The following is a 12,901-nucleotide window of genomic DNA, read 5'->3' as shown; positions in this document are numbered from 1 at the left end:
ATAGACTAGCTGCATCTACTTTACTTTTTTTTTGTCATCTTTAATTCAAGTGTGTAATTAACATACAGTTTTCTATTTAGTTTCAGATGTACAATATAATGATTTAATAATTCTGTACATTTCTCAGTGATCATCAAGATAAGTGTACTCTTAATCCCCTCTATTTATTTCATCCATCTCCCCACAAACCTCCTGTCTGGCAACCACCACCAGTTTGTTCTCTGTGTTTATATGTCTTTTTTTTTTTTGGTGTGTGTGTGTGTGTGTGTGTGTGTGTGTGTGTGTGTGTGTGTGTGTTTCTTAAATTCCACATATAAGTGAAACCATATGGTATTTGTCTTTCTCTGACTTATTTCACTTAGCAGTATATTGTCTAGGTTCATCAATGTTGTTGCAAATGACAAGATTTCGTTCTCTTTTATGGCTGAGTAATATTCTATTATATACATACATCACATCTTCTCTATACATTCATCTGTGGATAGACACTTGGGTTGGTTCCATATTTTGGCTGTTATAAATAATGCTGCAGCTTTGGTCTTTTTTTTTATATTGGTCTTTTCTGTTGGTATGTTTAGCTCCTGAGCTTTCACTTTGGTCTCATAAGAAAATGTAGGTTTTCTTTCAGTTGAGTTTTCCTGTCCGTTATTTCATTTAGTAAAACCAGCATGCTAGAACACAAGCTTTAGGAAAGGGATTTTAATTGCTTATTTTATCAATAAGAACTGTAAAAATAAGTTGTTAGTCTTATCATGAAGTCAGATTTAAAAATTATTTACTGCTTTTATTAGAAGATCTGCAAATAGCATATTTTGTTGAGTGTGTTTATTTTATTTCAGAACAACCAGAGAAAAATGATCCTAGTAACACACTTATTTTGCCATGTGAGAGTAGAGTATTTAAGTTTCCAGTTCTGTCGGTGTTGATTCATTTCATTGCTTTCCTACAGAGCAAACATGAATGTTGGAGTTGCCCACAGTGAGGTGAATCCAAATACCCGTGTAATGAACAGCCGGGGTATGTGGCTGACATATGCCTTGGGAGTTGGCTTGCTTCATATTGTTCTACTTAGTATTCCCTTCTTCAGTGTTCCTGTTGCTTGGACCTTGACAAATGTGATACATAATCTGGTAAGAATTTCACCTTATATAAAGCGGTTAAAAGCCTATGCTTTAGTGCTTATCGGGGGCTGAGGGAGAAAGAAATGGGGAGTTGCTGTTTAATGAGTACAGTTTCAGTTTTGCAAGATGAAAAGAGTTCTGGAGATAGATGGTGGTGATAGTTGCATAACAGTGTGAATGTACTTAATGCCACTGAACTGTACACTTAAAAAATGATTAAGATATATTTTATGTTATGTGTATTTAAAAACAATTTGCTAAAAGCTTAAATCTTTATGTTAAAGAAAAGAAAAACATGGGGCGCCTGGGTGGCCCAGTCGGTTGAGCTTCCGATTTCAGCTCAGGTCATGCTCTCACAGTTTGTGGGTTTGAGCCCCACATTGGGCCCTGTGCTGACAGCTCAGAACCTGGAGCCTGCTTCAGATTCTTTGTCTCCCTCTCTCTCTCTCTGCCCTTCTCCTCGCACTGTCTCTCTGTTTCTCAAAAATAAATAAACATTAAAAAAATTTTTGTTTTTCTACCACAAAATTAAAAAAAAGAAAAACACCACTTAGTTTAAAAGTTTTATTGAGGTATAATTTTTAATGTATGTAACATAAAATTTGCTGACTTAAAAGTGTACAGTTCAGTAATTTTTAGTATATATGATAACTTTGAAGATATCCATATCTAATATGGGATAGATAGGGTTATCTATTAATTCTTTATATTTAAACATCGGCCCTTTCTCTAAGCCTTTTTTTCTCCTTTTGGTTTCATAGGATCTAGAAAATAGGCCATTTTAGCAACACTTCCAAGATACTGTAATTCAGGCTACTATAGTATTAAAGAGAATGCTTCAGAAGAAGTTACGGTTTTTGATTAACTGGAGTCTAATAAACATCTTCGGTTTCAATCCTTGTTAGAAACTTTTCTAAATTGTTTAAATATACTTTCCTGGTTCAGTATAGAAATTTTGAGCTTAATCACACATTATTGAGGATCTTATAGTGCCTTAGCTTCTTCATGTTGACTGTGGGTCTTCTGTACTATAGGATAGCTCTACAAAGTATCAGAGATTCAGTTGACTCTATTGACCATATGATGCAGCCCTGGAAATTATCTGTTTAAAAAAAGAACAACTGATAGTGACTTTTCTTATCTTTAACAGCCTATGAAAGCAGAATGAAAGGGGAGAAATACAATTAATTCAAATTTTTAATTGAATCCAGATTAACTATGTATTTCTTTATTCCCTGTCTTCTGAAGAGTATTTGAATTTGACTGGAGGAGGGCAGGATAATGTGGTAAAAATAAGTGAATGTCCATTTAGTACATTTTATGCAACGGACTTTGATAGGGCAAACACTAGTTTTAAGTAGCAACTTCTCTGAAATATTTGACAAGAATTATATCTTTTACTAGAATTCCTTTCCTTTGGCTTCCATGGGATCACTTTTTCCTAGATATTTCTGATTTTTCCTTCTTTGTTTCTTGTACAGTCTTCTATTTTCGTCTCCTAAATATTGCTGTCTCCAAGGTTCGTTTTTTCATCTCTTTTTATTCTATGTATTGTGCCTAGGGTACTTCATCTATCCATATTTTCGGTTTATACCCTAGAACAAACAAATATAAATTGAACTCATTCCTGATCTCTTACCACTTATGACCCGTTCCTCTGGCTTTATTCCTTATCTAATCTAAAGGCACCACTGTATGCCCAATAAGTCAAGCCAGATAGCTTCAAAGGTAAAGTGATTCATATAATGTATTATCGAAACTGAGTCTGTTTTGAGAGTAAAAGGGAACTCTAGTAATAGCTAATCCAAGAAAACAGGTATAAATCAGGACCATCCGTGCCAACTAGGATATATGGTCACTCTAGTTTTAGGTTAACTGCTTTTCCTTTATCTTCCATATCCATATAGTCAAAGCCCTGTCTGTTCTGCTTTACTGTCTCTCAACTTGATCCCCACAGATATTACTGTAATTTATACCCTTATTTTTTTCTCAGGTGGATTACTCCAGTAGATCAAATGGTCTCCTTGATGTTCTTCTATTCTACTCTCCTCCATTCCAAGTTGGCACAGTTATTTTTAAAATGCATAGGGGCGCCTGGGTGGCGCAGTCGGTTAAGCGTCCGACTTCAGCCAGGTCACGATCTCACGGTCCGTGAGTTCGAGCCCCGCGTCGGGCTCCTTGCTGAGTGCTCAGAGCCTGGAGCCTGTTTCCGATTCTGTGTCTCCCTCTCTCTCTGCCCCTCCCCGTTCATGCTCTCTCTCTGTCCCACAAATAAATAAACGTTGAAAAAAAAAATTAAAAAATAAATAAATAAAATGCATATATGCTTAAGTCATGCTCTAAGTCCTTTTATGATTCCCCATTACATTCATAATAAAATAACAAGTTTATTATGTGGCATATAAGACCAGTTGAATAGTATAGAGGCAAGAAATGACTCAATCTTATATCAGCTCATCTCCAAACAGGAATTTTTCTCTAACAATAATGAAAATGATCTTGCTTTCACCTTTTTTTGCTTTGGCTTAGGCTCTTTTTCCACTATTTTAATACCCCTTCCTCCATCCCCCTCTGCCAGGCTGATTCTTAGTGCAGGAAAACTACTCAAATATCACCTCCAGAAAACTACAAAACTCCCATCCTACATTCTTTTATCCTTTATTTATCATAGTTTTATAATTAGGAATTTATCTTTTTATTTTCCATATCTCTAAAGACTTATGTAAATGTTTGCTGAATTAATTAGTCTGTATTGTCATGTAATTTTCTCTTCTCCAATGAGACATGTATTAAATGTACTTTAGAAGTCACCCCCTCCCCCGCCCTATGTTTTCAATTGGCTAACTGATATTGAAACACAATATATGGCCACATGGTAATTGACAACACGTAAGGAAGCAAACTTCTGACTTATTAGTTCACCACACTAAAGACCTACGTACCAGCCATAGATGTAAGCAATTACATGACTCCAAATTTAAGTTTCTTTTGAAGATAGCCCACTTTAAACCAATTAAAAATGTGAAATATATTCTGAATGCTTTTAAATGGGAAAGTAGACCTGGTTGTTATCCCTAGTTAGAAAAAACACAGTCTTTGCCTTTTGGGTCACATACTCTTCAGAATTTAAAAGCGTGTAATTTCTGTTTTATTGTCTCCCGTAAAGCCCATGTGAATATGGTTTCTTTGTGCTTACAGAATAAATATCCCTTAGCTTACCTTCATCTTGGCTTAATGTCTAATACTTGCTATATACCAGCCCTTGTTCCTGAGGTATTCAGGCTAATGGAAAAATAAACATGTAAACAATTCCAACAATATGTTGTGCTATAAATAAAATATTTTCAATAAAATTCTATACAAGCACATAGGCTACTACTAACGAGGAGGGCCTCATTAAGGATTGTCATTTGAGCTGAACCTTCAAGAATGAGGTAGCTGACAAGGTAGCATCACAGCTTTTGCCTCAGCAACAAGGAACCTTTCCCTCTTTTGTATTTGCTGAATACTCTGATTGTACCTATGATAGCAATTTCTGATCTACATTCTAATTGTTATGCATATCTTTTTTTTTTTCTCATCGTCTCTTAGGAGATTGAGTTTTTTTCAAGACTGTGGACATGTTTTACTCAATTTCATAAATGCATACATGTCCTGTGTCCTATACACATAATCCACTTGATAAATTTGTTGAGTTAATCCATTTGAACATGAGTGTTTCTATATAGTTTAGGTGTTATTGCAGCCAAACAACTTTTTAATTGCCTAGTGGAATAACTAGTAAGTAGGCTAAGCTTTGAGAAGGAGGGCTGTCTTAACCTAGTTAATAATATAAAATTTCAAATCACAAGTTTTTGTTTTCTTCCCATACATTTATTGAAAGTTGAAATAGAAAAAAATGATACCTCGTTATGACTTCTAGTGGGAAAAACTGTTTCATGATAATATTTAGGCAGGAATATTCTGTTACTGGTGCCTCAGACAGTGATCCTGCAATGTAGTACTGCCAGTGATCTGAATGGATATCATAATCTCAAGGAAACCAAATCTAGTATATATTGGTTTTTACCTAATCACAAAATTAGATGTTCAAACATATCCCTGAACAGAATGGCTTTTAGTAAGACTTTTTACTTTAAAAAAGAAAACAAAACAAAAACAAAAAACACAACTACAAAAGAAACTCCATTGGGGCACAGTGGTGATTTTAAAAGCAAATTGAGTTGAAAATTATTCTTACTACATAACCATCTTTCTCGCTTTAGAAGAAAACCATTGAGACAAACACAGTCCTAATATTAAGTATTATCAAACCCATTTTCCCCTGATACAGAAATTTTGTTTATTATTATTTACCAATTTGTATGTTTTTGTCATTTTAGAAGTATCATCAGATTTACTAATGTGACACTGAACATCCTATACATCAAGGATAAGATAATCCTATTTCCTAATAAGAAGGGAATTAGAAAATCTAAATGTAATGATGTAAAGCTATCCTCATTTTTTGTGTGTGTGCATTTCAATTTAATAGGAGATGAAAACAGGTTACTTTTTTGGTTGACCTTTTACTGGTTTTCCCCAAAGATTTTTTATATGCCCCTGAAAGTTTTATTTTACTATGAAGAAACTGGTCTTTCACAAATAGTAATGAAAGCTTAAAACTTGAACTGTTAAGTTAAATCACCCATACTGCCATAAGCAGTCTGGAACTATCTTAATGCTTACTGACAAATCTAATTTTATATTTGATATTGCTTGTTTTTCAGGGGATGTATGTATTTTTGCATGCAGTAAAAGGAACACCTTTTGAAACTCCTGACCAGGGTAAAGCACGGCTCCTAACTCATTGGGAACAGCTGGACTATGGAGTACAGTTTACATCTTCACGGAAGTTTTTCACAATTTCTCCAATAATTCTGTAAGTGATGGAAATTTTTAGGTATGAAGAAGATTGGATAAGAGGAAGCTGTCCTTTTGTTAGGTTGAATTTCAGTTAGAAACAGAATATTTGTTGAAACCTCTACCAATAAATAGCTAACTCAGAGCATAAAATACAGACAAAATTTAACAAGCTGGTGATAAACTGTTTTTACGTCAGTCAGTAATACATGGAGACAACAACAATAATGTGCTCATCAGTGTGTTTAGACCTAGGATACACAGATCAAATATGTTGTAGTTCATATCCTTAAGTTACTTACAAGAAAGCTAAATGCATAATCTTATTTTATATTCCACTATTAGATTAATCACCCTAACCAAGGATTTGGGTGATTTCAGATGAATTTCATTGACCACCCACCTCCCCCAGTTTGGATGTTCAAGCTCCTTGGGAGAGATTGCTGTATAGTTTATAGATAAAAGAAGTTAGGCTTTCATCGTAGGACAGACCTGGGTTGAATCCTGTTTATCGCACCACCTACTTGGTTTGCTTATGGATAAAATTCTAGCCAATACTACATAATTCAATTGGATGCCTTAAGAAATAAATGAGATAATAGCTGTCTGTAAAGCATTTAACCTTAAATTTCCTCCTATTGCCTGACATTCAGGGCCCTCCACAAAATGGTTCCTACCTTATTTTTCCTTTATGTGAATATTTTACCCCCACCCAACTCCCACCTGGTCAAGCTCTTCTAAGCAGCATTTTTTTTTTTAATGCTTTGTGCATAGTCCTATTTCTATGCCTTTGTTCAAATCATTTCTCCTACCTGAAATACCTTCTCCGTTCTTAATTTATCTTACTCTTCTTTCAGTATTTAAATTCTGCCTTCTCATGCAGTCTTCTCCTTAGCACCCAACCTTAAGAAATAATGCCTGTTTTGAACTCCTTTAGTAGTTATTACACATCCCTTATTTATGCCACTTTGCATTATTTCTGTTATTATAAATGTTTTATTTCTGCAAAGAATTTATAAATGTGTAGATTGCTTTGAATTCCACACTCAGTATTGTTGCATGCATATAATGGATGTTTTACATCTACTTTAAGCAAACACTGTATACCATATAGCTCATATATAATAACATATCCATGATTTAGAATCAGTGCAGTCTGGAATAAGTGGAAAGACTCCTTGGAGACTAAATTAGGATTCCTTAAACTGAGACTTAGGGAAGGTAGATTTCAGGAAAAGGAAGGCATTTTTAAATGAAAAGAATAAATTGATCATAAAGTAGTAGATTTTTTTTTTTTATGTCGTTAGGACTTTGAGGAAATTTTTTAAATTTTTGTTTGAGCCCTATATAAAATTAATGTCAAAAGAGAAATGATTTGTATGATCTAACAAAGATAAACACAGTAACAGGAATAATAGTTATTCAAACAGCCCTAAATTTGGACTGCTTTCTAACTTTGTGACTTTTGGCCATTTCTTTGAAGCCTCATTTCCTCATCTGTAAAATGTTGAGGATTGCATTATAATTAATGTAAAAAGCCTGACATGTATACTGAATTTTCAATAACAGCTATCACAAAATTGTCAACTAAGATGTACCTGTGTACAACATCCGTATTTCTAAAAATGTATTTTTGACCCACAGGCATGATTTCAAATATTCTGTGATTAAATTCCTTATATAACTGAAGAAACAACACTAAAGCCATCTATATAGCATTGATACTTTTCAGAGTGCTTTCACATTTTCTTATTTGATCATTTGTCAGGTAGGTAGGATATGCAGTGTTATCCCAAATTTTTAGATAAAGGAACAGACTCAAATGCATTACCTTGTTCCAGATCTTGCAACTGGTTGGAGTCAAGAGCCCAGATGAAATCCTAAACTTCTAGTGCCTAATACACGTCTCTTTCCAGTATATACTTCGGCATATAAATGCTATTACATGACTCCCACCTCGGTTTAGCATCCCCTCAGAGGGTTGTCTAGGTTTTTGTAAGAACCTGTAATTTTCATGTAATTTACACATAAAATTAGTTTCTATTAAATGACAAAGGGGACAGTATGATGCATACAATATATGCTACAGTATGATGAGGAGGAGCCATTCCAAAAATTATTTATTTCCAACACATCAAGTTATGGGTTAACCCATATTGATTATAGGAAATCAAATGAGCTTACTAAATGCAAGTGGTAGGAAGTATAAACACAGTCTTCAAATATATGAAAGCTGGAAGAAAGGGTTTAAACTAAAGATTGAAGAATATGGTTTATTCTTGAAGAATTTTCTGATTATAGTTTGTGAAATAGGTGGAAGATTATAGAATTTCTCAATATAGATGGCTCTGAAAATGATGTATACAGCTCTGTGTGATGTTTTTAGTCATACTTCAAAATAGCTATTCTTTTCTAACCATATTACACAAGATAATTTATCTCCTCTTACTAGAAATTAATGACCATATTTAGAGGAAAGGCTATTAGAATACTTTACTGTGTACTCTAAAAGTACCAATTAGACAAATACCCATACATAGACTAACTTCTTAGTCATGATCAAGTAGAGTATGATGTTTTATTCTTTTTAATTTATTATTATTATTATTATTATTATTTTAATGTTTATTTTTGAGAGAGAAAGAGCATGAAAGGGGAGGGGCAGAGAGAGATGGAAACACAGAATCTGAAGCAGGCTCCAGGCTCTGAGCTGTCAGCACAGAGCCTGATGTGGGGCTCGAACTCACGGACCGCGGGATCAGGACCTGAGCTGAAGTCGGACGCTTAACCGACTGAGCCACCCAGATGCCCCAATGTTTTATTCTTAAATCCTGTCTATATTAGTATATTCTCAGTGTCCAAATGATGTGTCTGCACTCTGATGTGCACTTGGGTAAAACTAGACATTCTGACTTGATGCTTTATGGTCCTAAAGGTAGCTTAGGCTTGTTAAAACAAATTCTTAGATATTGGATGTCTTTGAATATGTACATATGGTCAGTTACAGCAAAACAGCTGGAATGTTACAACAGTGTTTTCCAGATTTCCAGTTAAACTGGTTATCAACCTGTTTGGCTACAATAAACATCAAAAAAAGGCAACCAGGTACTTGTTTTCTTTCAAAGATACTGAATTGTATTAATGTACTAACACCCCATTTTCACAACTTTATAGCAGTAGTTTTTAACCTTTTGGTGGGTCACAAACCCTTTGAGACTATGATAGATGCTTTGGGTCTGGATCTTCTCTTCAGAAACATACACATAAATACAAAACTGTACCTGAAATTTCAGAGTATACGAACCCTAGTTTGAAAGACTTCTTTAAAGGATGCTAAGTAGCAAACACATTCTTTTAAATGCATTTCACATGATTGCAGAAATGCAAAATGTGCATATATGCCTCCATTAAATAAAATTTTAAATCCCGAATGAATTTAGACCCCCATCTGGTGCCTCCTGTTTTAGTACTCAAAAGTGATCCTGTTTTTAGGTATTTATGTTTCAGTGGCTTTTTTTACCTTTAAATTTTTTAATAAATTCTAATTAATTTCATTTTTAGATGTTATATATATTTTAACTTTTATTTCTACAGATATTTTCTGGCAAGTTTCTATACGAAGTATGATCCAACTCACTTCATCCTAAACACAGCTTCTCTCCTGAGTGTACTAATTCCCAAAATGCCACAGCTACATGGTGTTCGGATCTTTGGAATTAATAAGTATTGAAATGTTTCGAAATGGAACAGAAAATTTTTACAGCTACTGAATTTTCTGTAAGGAAGGAGTGGTTAGTAAACTGCACTGTTTCCGTGATATTGTGAAATGAGAAGTATTTACATTGAAGGGCCAGTTGCTGGTTCTTCACATGCTGTTTTGTAGTGCAGGTATTTACTAGAAGATGCCTCTGTTTAATGCATCTGGTATCTTTCTGAAGAGAGGTGTTATAGGCAGGCTGGGCAGGCCCAGCTTATAAGTTAAATGGCTGTACACTGAAGGATTAGTAGATGAATTCAAAGAAATGAGAGATTTATAAGAAAACAAGACCAGCTTAGCTTATAATGAATGGGCATTATGTTAGGAGAAGAAAATTTCCAATCATTCAGTCATGGTCAGCTTAAGCAGACTTAACCTGTAAACCAGAATCATCTCTTTACAAGTTTATTATAGATTGTTTTTATTACCATACATGTTCCTCTTGTGTTGTAGAGGAGGATATTTCTCTCTTGTTTTATACAATCCAATCCTTACCTTATGATTGTACTTTTTTTGCTTTTGCTGGGTCAACATTGTGTTGATAGATTGAGGTCATTTTTACATTTATTAATTAATGAGTTACATTTATTAGTTAATGAGTTCATGAAGGTCCACCTTCATGACTGGTGACAGAAGACAGCATCTTACAAACAGCCTCTGAATCAACCTTCTAATTTTGGAACGGAATGGGTTTTGTTGCCTTTCCAGACACAAGGCTGCTAAGCCAATTAAGAAAATAATTTATTTCACACAGAGTATATGGTAATTTAGAGGTCTCTGCTTATTTGGTTGATCAATCTAATTGTTAAAGTCTGCTGTTATTTAGAAAAGGAAACATAAAGTGGACAACTATATAGCCAACCTGTGGTCTGGCAGAAACTGCTTCTCTAGCAGTAGTACCATAGTAAATAATGGAGTCGTCTTTAGCAGGTTTACAGCAAAAGAAAACATCTTTCCTTAGTCCCCCTGCTCTCACTCCCCATATTTTGCTCATTAATGTTTGGCCTTTCAGTTCATGGGTCTTGGTGTAGATAACCCAAAGTGGTAACTCTTTCCAAAACAGCAACCATATTGAATTCTTGTGACTTAGAGAAGCTTCCTATAATTGATATTAATTAGTTGCAAAAAATAACTGCATACTACTTTGAGAAGTAAACATGTCAAAACCAAAGTTCTGATATGGGATGAGACTGAAATATCCAGTAACATTTGTAAACAAAACTGAGTGACAAGAGTTATAGACCAGCTGAAAAATCAATTTGTTTCAATAAACTGACTTATGGGGGTAATGATCATTGTTTTGTATTTCAAAAGTATTGAGTTTAGAACTCCATTGTATGATATGCCTTTGTATGTTTGTCTTTTACCCATGTATTTTTTAGTTAGTAATCTATACTTGAATAAAACTTTTCTTTGGTGTAAGATTATTGTAAATCTCCAAATTCAGTCAGCAATGTCACATTTTTCAAGTTGTGTTTAAGCAACTGAATTTCATTAAGGTAGTTAAAAATGTTGCTTTGTTTTTCTTCATTTTAATTTTTTTTCATGTTTATTTATTTTTGAGAAAAAGAGACAGAGTGTGAGCAGGAGAGAGATAGAGAGGGAGACACAAAAGCTGAAGCAGGCTCCAGACTCTGAGCTGTCAGCACAGAGCCCAACACGGGGCTCAAACTCGTGAACCGTGAGATCATGACCTGAGCCAAAGTTGGGTGTTTAACCGACTGAGCCACCTAGGTGCTCCTCTTTTTCTTCATTTTAAAGTTTACCTCACAAGGCTTACTTTTTGCACAGACTTCAGAGATAGAAATCTTCTGTTAATGCAGGCCTTCTGCTTCCCCCACTCTTTATCCTATAATGTTTTAAAAATATTTATTCAGAGGGCCCACTCTGTTGTGGGCATTGTTTTAGGTATTGTGGATACAGTTTGCAAGCAAGACATTATTTTTGACTCATTTATTATTCTTCAATTTGAATATAAGCTTATTAAAATCTTTTCCCTTAATAAGCTTATATTCAAATTGGAGAACATAATAAATGAGTCAAAAATACATATCATTTCATGTAGTGATAAATGCCATGGGAAAAAAATTAAGCAGGTGAAAGGCAGGGGAGTCTACCTCAGAAAGGTCTTCCCTAATGTTCATAAGGTGATATTTAGACCTAAAGGAGCAAGCAGTACAAACATCTAGGGAAAGAGGCTTCCCAGTGTAGGTAATGATAATATTAAAAGCTCTGGGGCAGGAATAAGGGTGTGTTTTTGAGGAAAAACCAAGACAGCCACTGGGACTAGCAAGGAGTAATAAACAAGGAGGATGAGAATGCTAACAAATGAGGTCAGAGAAGTAGGTGTGGGTCAGATCATATAGAGCTGTATTGACCAAGGTTATAAGCAAATTTTTTCTAAGCTTGACAAGGCCATTGGATGGTTTTATATTAGAGATTAAAGGGATCTGATTTTATTTTAAAGGTTACTGGCTAATGTTGAGAATAGAGTGTAAAGGAATAGGAAGTAGGAGGAATAGTTGGCAAACTACATACAACAGGTAGCTCAGACTAGGGGAATGGCTGATGAAGTGGTGAGTAGTGGTCAAATTTGGGATATGCTTTTTTGGTCTTAACACTAGGTGAATGGTTGTGTTAAATATGCAAACTTCCCAATTTCACAAGTTTAAACAGTTTAATATAAAAAACAAACTTTAAAAAAAAATTCCATAATGACTTATTTGGAACAAAACTAACTGCTAATGATGTAATTGCTCCTAATTTCAAGTCAGGAAACGGTGGCAGTTTCTAAATATGCATGAGCTCAGAAGTACCACTAATTTCAGCGTTCATTGATGAATGTTTCCTGCAACATCTATTACTGTGGAGTTCCATGGTGATTTTCTATTTGCCTCATTTCCCCTACATTTATTTATTGGATTCTGTAAGGAAGATTTTTCTCTTCTCCATTTATTTATTCAATCACTTATATAATTTTGGACCTACAGATATCTTATTCTTTGGTTTACAATCCATTATCATCATTATTAATTTGTTGTTTAAATTGTCCTCCATATTTGGCCTTTGGAAGTCAGAGTTTGCAGTGGTAATTTCCAGGTTGGCTTCTGTGTCTTTTTGA

At 34.5% G+C, this 12,901-nt stretch overlaps 1 protein-coding gene across 7 annotated transcripts in view; it reads left to right on the top strand.

Annotated features, from left to right (window-relative positions):
- LOC121030823 (ORM1-like protein 1) overlaps nt 1-12,901 on the top strand; it is a 50,580-nt gene that overhangs the window by 1,725 nt on the left and 35,954 nt on the right. For 6 of the 7 annotated variants that reach the window (XM_040475638.1, XM_040475640.1, XM_040475641.1 and 3 more), the window contains exons 2-3: nt 950-1,130; nt 5,891-6,042. In XM_040475638.1, the coding sequence (XP_040331572.1) occupies nt 957-1,130; nt 5,891-6,042 (326 nt within the window). In that variant the 5' untranslated portion in view covers nt 950-956. Of the gene's footprint in view, nt 1-949; nt 1,131-5,890; nt 6,043-9,617; nt 11,203-12,901 lie in introns of those variants that run through there. The other variant, XM_040475643.1, reaches the window with a different exon arrangement.

This window comes from Herpailurus yagouaroundi, unplaced genomic scaffold (genome assembly GCF_014898765.1).
Source record: "Herpailurus yagouaroundi ecotype Mexico unplaced genomic scaffold, PumYag 140, whole genome shotgun sequence".
Taxonomy (NCBI): Eukaryota; Metazoa; Chordata; class Mammalia; order Carnivora; family Felidae; genus Herpailurus; species Herpailurus yagouaroundi.
The sequence above is the reverse complement of the archived record's forward strand: the minus strand, read 5'-3'. Positions and strand labels throughout refer to the sequence as shown.